Raw genomic sequence first — 7,764 nt, 5'->3', positions numbered from 1 at the left:
GCTAGATTCTGCAACACCAACCAAACTTCCTAATAACATACAATAAAGAAGTAGGCTAATCATGTGATATTATTTTAAATTGTATAATAAAATAAATTGTTTCTTACAATGAAAAATATAATTTATTAATCTGCTCACATGAATAAACATTGTTAGACTAGCAGTTGTTACATCCTAGAAATTGGACCAGCTTTCTTAGTCCCTGAACAGTAACTCTGGTTACTATACTGCCATAAAATAAACCAATTTTTTCATTTTACATTTTACAATTGCATTTCCATGCACTCTCAAAACTAATTAAAAATAAATAAATAAAAAATTGTCATCATTTACTCACCGTTAAGTTGTTCCAAACCTGAATAAGTTTCTTTCTTCTGCTGAACACAAAAGAAGATATTATAAAGAATGTCAGTAACCAGACAGTTGACGGTGGCCATTGACTTCCATAGTATTTTTTCCCCTACTAAGTAAACTGTCTGGTTACTGACATTCTTTATAATATCTTCTTTTGTGTTCAGCAGAAGAAAGAAACTTCTCATGCCACTGTTTTTTTAATATATATATCTCAGCAGAACTCCTGTCATTTATTGTGTAAGGACGCATCGGGCGAACACATGGTGGGATGAACACGTCACCGAAGATAATGGTTCGTTTCTGGAGAAGATTATTCGAAATATCTTCTTTTGAGGACAACTTGAGGGTGAGTAAAATGATGACAACATTTTAATTTTTGGACGAACTATCCCTTTAATAGGCCTATGTAAAATGCATTTGGAGAATCTCATTGTTTGTCCTTCACAAGCTTGATCAAAGTTAAACCAGGCCCAAATGCATCCTGTCCACTTGCAGTTGGAGCAAGACAACTCTTTTTCTGCCATTTATCCAGTGTTATTTGTTTAGTAGTCCTTTTTTTTAGGAGAATTAGTCTAATTTAAAACCTTGTGAACTTCCAATTATAAACTGAGATGGAGAAAAGACCAACCAGCTGCTGGAGGAGCAAAAAAATTAATAAATAGTAAAATAGTAAAAAAATAGTAATGATAATAATCTAAGAATAAAACACAAGCTGTAAAATAGGTGTAACACACGAAAGTAAAGTTATACAACAGCAAGACAAGATATATTAAATGCCAAAGAAAATAAATGAGTCTTAAGAGTAGACTTAAAAGTAGATAAACTCCTAAGTTGTTGAGTTACACAGCCTCAGATGCCTGATGACAAGTCAAGTCAAGCGAGCTTCATTTGTTACCAGTTGTTACCTACAGTTTATACAAACATTATGGTCATCGACCAGTGGTTGATTAGCCTGACTACGTCAGACTTCGTACTTCCGCTCAATTTCATTTCGCTTCTGTACTCAGTCTGAGACAGCTTCAGAGCTTTCTGTTTGCCACCGGTCTGGAAACAGCCGGGCCAATCAACGAACAGAGGGCGGGCTGAGAGCCGTGACGTACACGCTGATTGTACCGTGGATGCGTAGATTTACTTAACTTAACCTGCAAAAGTCGTTCACAGCCATGTTCACTTTTGTTTTCGCATCATACATGTGTTTACAGTGAAAGTTAAATGCGGCCGAGCATGCGCATAACACACGCCATAACCAAACGTTATGTGATTGGCTTACGGGTAACCAATGATTTTAAACTTCAGACAAGCGCCCCCTAGCAAGAGAGAAAACACTTCTCTGTTATGCCATTCCAGACTCTGTCTACGAAGCAAAGTGAAGTAGCAGAGTCTGGTATTACCAGGCTAGTGGTTGATGTCTCAAACATAATAATAGTGCGTTGAATAATACGATCAGATTATGATTCATTAAATAAATAGAACCGAATGGCAGGGCTTTAATGAGTCTGTTGTTCTTTGACATTTAAACAAAGTCAGCCATTTCGTTGGATTTTAGCTAAAAATGTGGCGGCACATTACTGGAGCATCTGTGAAAGCAGCGCAGTTTGAGTGTTTCGGAACGTATGTGATCGGAGAGAAAGATGAGGCCCTTCTCTGACTACGTTTGAATGTGTGAGTAAAGTATTAAACTGTTGGTGAGATGAGATGAGATAATGCAACGCTGACATAGGCTACAGTACAATGACAGTTGCACAGATGTTGGGAGTTGGGAACCGGTGAGAAAATGTCCGGTAGCCCACCCGGTAACTTTACCAGTAATAACAATATTAATTTAGTTCTGCTTAACGGTCCCTGAATGCTGTAACTAACAGCTGCCCAGCCATCAACACAGCCTCGTGTGATTTGTTTACATACGAGCTGCACTAGGTCTATATCTGTATTCTAAGAGTTAATACTTGGATCTCGTTAATAACTTGACAGCACTTAAATGTGTATTCTTACGAGTCAAAGAACAAATGTTTGTGCAATTCCTTTTTTTCACCTTTTATGAGGCCAAAAAAAAAAAAAAAAAAAAAAAAAAACTGGCTGGTAAAAAGTCACTGTGGCGGGTGGATTTTTAAATCCACCTGCCACAGTGGCTGGTGGTCAAAAAAGTTAACTTCAGGCCCTGACTACAAGACATTCCTCCCAGGTTAGTGAACATCACTAACCCTAAAATTTACATAAACCCGCCCCCCAGGAAAGTGACTTATAGATTATTGTGACAGAATATGCTAATCAATGACTAGAAGATAGCTACATATAAGCTACATAAATTCATCAACTAACCATTCAGAAATGTTCTGTTGCATTCTACATGTTGTCACTTCTTCTTGAGTCTCTCCATCTTTGTCTGACTCCGGTTTGAACATAAAAGGCTAAAAGTTTTTGAAATGTTCAGTGCATGTCTATGTGAGGTAAAAGGACACAAGCTGTAGAAGCTCCGCCCTCTGTGCTGGGAGCAGCAGCTCATTTGCATTTAAAGGGACAGACACAAAAACAGTGCGTCAACCCTCAAAAAGTGACAACTTTAACAGGCTATATAAAAATATCTGTGGGGTATTTTGAGCTAAAACTTCACATACACACTCTGGGGACATCAGAGACTTATTTTACATCTTGTGAAAAGGGCATTATACCACCCCTTTAATAAATTGCATTTGGGTTCTCACTTCAACTTGCCTCCAGTGGACTAAATCATTACAATATCACCTTAGTGAATATTCATGAAATTGGGGGTCTCCCAGCAAAACTGTGCCCTTGTGCCCATTCAACCTCTGTGGTTAATGCTGAGAGTTGTTTTGAAAAAGAAAGCATCTGCAATATTACTAACAAGAAATAATTATCTGAATCTCTTGATTAATGGATATGATAAAGAAGATGACCTCTCTTTCTCCTGATATCCCCTATAGTCTTGTCCTGATGATCTGAGTGTTTAATTATGATGGAGTGAGCTGAGAGTCTGTGTGTGTGAAGAGGAGTGTGTGCATGTTTGTGTGTTTAGACTTCAAAGATTCATCTGACTCATAAAGAGTCGATCACACCTCCAGGACTCCAGTTTCTCATGGTCTTCTGATAAGAGCCTGTACATTCAATTTAGTGCATTTAGTGAATTACAGTAATGTAGCATTTAAGAAAAACTCTAGATCAATATGAGCGGACGTGAGAGACCTGTGTGTGTTTAATGTGATGATGAGCAAGTGCATCCAGTGAACATCTGTATCAAAACAAAAAAGCTGAAACACAAAAAGTGGGAAAAACATTTTTTATTGGCAACATGCAAAATACAGTCCTGGTTGCTGTAGTAAGCAAGCATACACACACACACACACACACACACACACACACACACACACACACACACTCTGAACAGAAGGAAGAAGAAAAGAAAGAAATGCGTGAAAGGAAAAGAGAAATGTGTCTAATACAACACCATAAATACACACCTACATCTGAAAGGGACTTTATTATTATAGATTAAGAAACTCTGTAAAACCAATGTCAAGAAACCTGTAGAAAAGAACAAAAACAAATAATCCCTAAATACTGTATTCACAGAATTGAGTCCATTCCACATGCTTTTCAATAAATATTCATTCATTTATAGAGCTATATACAATACACTTAATTGTATGTAACATTTGTAAGTCGTAAAGGCCTCACATCAAAAATAAGTTAAAAAATAAATAAATACACTACTGTTCAAAAGTTTGGGGTCGGTGAGATTTTTATTTAGTTTTTTTACTTTTATTCAGCAAGGATCTATTAAATAGATCAAAAGTTACAGTATAGACATTCAAAATATTACAAAAGATTTCCATTTCAATTTAATACTGCTCTTTTGAAATTTCTATTCACCAAATCCGAATATTAGAATGATTTCTGAAGGATCATGTGACACTGAAGATTGAAGTAATTGCTGCAGAAAATTCAGCTTTGCTATCACAGGAATACATAACATTTAAGAAAAATAAAATAAAAAAACATTAAAAAAAAACCCCTAAAATCTACCGACTCCAAACTTTTTGTAGGTAAATTAAATAAAGCAATTAAATGGTTGCACTTCGGATTATAGAGGACTAACAGTACTGAGCATTGGTCATGCACTGGCCAAAAACTGATAATCACTTGCCTCCTAAACTATTACGTATTGGAATATTATGCTATATTGGACCATATAGCCCTTGTATAGCAGGTCCACCAAATATAAAGTAATGATATCTAGCAAAAAAAAAAAGAGAAAAAAAAGCCAGCACTAATGAACGAATGCAAATTGGAATCAGTCTGGCAACTGAATCTAAAGGAACACTGTCCACAGTTTTCGGCTTTTCTTCCATTTACACAGAGTAGGTTACAGCAGATCAAAAGGTGCTTGCAGATTGGTTTGGTTGCAGTGAAAGCAATCTATCCCACTGTTAAAGGTGCACTCAGCGATTTCTACCCCATTAAAAAGTTTTACACATAATTAATCGTAATTTAAACAAATGTTTAAAATCATCTCACAGGAGAGTGGGTCGCCTCATGAATACTACGCCTCAGCTGAATACTATACTCATTTTATATTGGTGACTCCCCTGTTATTAGACACTTTCACTTATGGAACAAAATAATCATGGCTGACTGCAAATAGATTGTTTCTAAATTGGCATCAGTGACTGCAGTGCAAACCTTTGCTTTTGTGCAATGCTATATTCACACCAATAAGTGTAAGAATAAAGGCCTGTTTACACCAGGATGAACGTTTGGTAAGAAGATTTGATAAGCCTTTTAATTTCAATGTTAATATGTCTGTTCAGACTGACATGAACATATGCATGCTATCAGTGCTATGTAAAAAATATTTTTATCGCACTGCAAAGAAACAGACAGTCACACACACATATTATACCATGCATACTTTTATCCTACATGTAGTTTATTTCAGAAATAAATCTTAGAAAAGTCATAGGCCTAATATGTAATTGTAATTATACATACCTCAGTTTTGTAGAGTATTTGATGTTATCAATGTAAAAAATATAAATTTGGTTTCCCGTGTTAACCTAAGTTGTTCACATTTATTAAACTAACCATAAATCATAAAAAACTCACATCAAAGCGCATGAATAGTGTACATTACTGTATGTAGTGTATGTATTCTATTTATTATTTTCAGCATCTATCTTAACTCTCCGCCCAAACAGCTTTTTGTGCCTAAACATGATCATGTGCGTTTAGCGCCATCCCCAAACATTATAATGAGACGAATTCATTAAAGAATACATTACCCTCTTTCTTGTTTATTTAATTCGGACATAAAAGTCGAACATGGCTGTTTCTTGTGACTTTTACCTCTATAATATTGGCACCAACTAGGTAACAATGTTGATAGCTATACACTCAAGATAATGTAGGATAATTGCTAAATTCAACAAATTTGGAGAGTCATGCCAAAAGTGCATTAAAGGGAATATAGGGCTTTTTGTTGGGAGAATTTTTGTTTTTGTAATAACAACTTTAATCTTGTATTATTCCTGACCCTGTTTTGGTGTAAAGTAAATGGAGTCGACTCTGAGAAACCTGGAATCGAACACCCCTAGATAACACGTGTGTCAGGACTTAATTTTGTTCATTGGGAATTGATTGAATCGGAGTTTGCTAATTGCTGCGATCACATGTGAGTGAAAGTTTGCTGGAAGAGAGGGATTCAGAGAAGAGATGTTTTGGCGATAGGGAAGGGAAGTTAAGCGGGCACATCATTAAAGGAAGTTAATGATGTGCACAAATAAATCATTTAGAATCAACATGACAATGTTCCATAACAAAAAACAAAACAAGAACTGTCGATTTTGATTTCATGGTGACTTTAAGTCCTAGACGACTGCCATATTAGCCAGGCAAACCAAAGAAAAAAAGACTGAATGCACCTTTAATATCACTAACATCTGCGTAAGAAGAAAATGTGAACAGTAGTGGACATTTTTGCCCAATGCTATTGAAAACCTGAGTGAAATAACCAACAACAACACCACCAACAACAACAACAACAACAACAACAACAACAAGGATGGACCTGCTTGTGGATACCTATACTAATGCAGCAAGCTCTGAAATGATCAATGAAGATATCTTGAAGCTGAGACTCTGTAGCTGCTTATATGGCTGTGCGTAGCTCAGGGACTGAACGCCCTGGAAGACTCATAGTCCGACAGGCATTTGGGCTTGATGCCTTTTCCATTGTAGTAATCCACCACTTGATTGGGAACCTCAGCCAGCACACTTTTAGCCAGCGCTGTAGGAGAGGCCTGTGTGGAAGAAAAGACAAGAGGCAAGGATGAGAGAAACGAATATAGATGAAATCTCACACTTTATTGTGCTTGAGTACACCTTTCCTGATACAGGAAAGGTGTCACTCCTATTTCTCTCTGTCTGCAAAACAGGTGGAGACAGACCGGTGAAAACACAGCAGGACAGAACTAAAAATAAACGCACGCACACACACACTCTGCTTCTCGCCGAAGCATTCGTATCGGACAGCCAACTTCACACCTCCAGAGCTGCGCTATATTTATGAATTGTGTGATATTGCAGAAGTTGACCTGAGGTAGCAAGTTTCCTCACAGCAGTTCTCTTGACTGTGGAGAAAAGCAAAACAAAACCCTTCTCTGGAGTTTAGTGCACAAGAAATGCACACCTTGTACGAAAGGTTCAATAAATCAAATGAAAAACCTACCTGAAGATTTAAAAAGCACAACTACACCTCCAGTCACATAACAACTGAGAAAATACAGCATAATCATGAAATAATCTGAAGAAATGAACGCAGAGATTTTTGCCAAAAACTTGCCATTGGCCACACTGCAAGGTTGTGGGAGGGACAACTGGAAATATTGGAGCAAAATCCCAACTTTTTGATGCCACAGACACCCACACTCCCTACAATATAAAGGCATCAATATATCTTCAATGTAAAATTTAAAATAATTATGTAAAATAAAAATAATAATTTAAAATAAAACAAATAACCCAAAAATGAACCCAAATCAACATTAATCCTAGAAAAGCATGGACTATATGAGAGAAATTTTGCAATTCAAACAATAATAAAAAAAAGCAGTTAAGTGTTGTGAAAATGGATTATCTGTGTGTGCCATGTTACTGTATTGAAATGAATTCTGAACCGTGTCTCGTGTTGCAGCCAATGCGATCCATTTTAGGATCAAATATAACGAATATAATTCAAGTTCATCTCACAGCTGTCACACAAAAAAAAAACACTACATTAATATTTATTTATGAAATAAATAAAATTACACCTTCATTAATGATATACTAGACTTTTGAGATCATTTTGTCTAATTTTAACTCACATAGGCTTTATATAAATAAAAAAAATATGTA

At 36.2% G+C, this 7,764-nt stretch overlaps 1 protein-coding gene across 1 annotated transcript in view; it reads right to left on the bottom strand.

The window, feature by feature from the left end:
- Nucleotides 1–3,634: 3,634 nt before the first annotated feature.
- The window catches only part of cpne4b (copine IVb), a 56,610-nt gene continuing 52,480 nt past the window's right edge, over nt 3,635–7,764 (bottom strand). The window contains exon 17 of the mRNA XM_079877920.1: nt 3,635–6,668. Within this exon, the coding sequence (XP_079734046.1) occupies nt 6,537–6,668 (132 nt within the window). The 3' untranslated portion in view covers nt 3,635–6,536. The remainder of the gene's footprint in view (nt 6,669–7,764) is intronic.

The sequence above is a fragment of the Squalius cephalus genome, assembly GCF_949319135.1.
Source record: "Squalius cephalus genome assembly, chromosome: 8".
In the NCBI taxonomy this organism is placed as follows: domain Eukaryota; kingdom Metazoa; phylum Chordata; class Actinopteri; order Cypriniformes; family Leuciscidae; genus Squalius; species Squalius cephalus.
The sequence above is the reverse complement of the archived record's forward strand: the minus strand, read 5'-3'. Positions and strand labels throughout refer to the sequence as shown.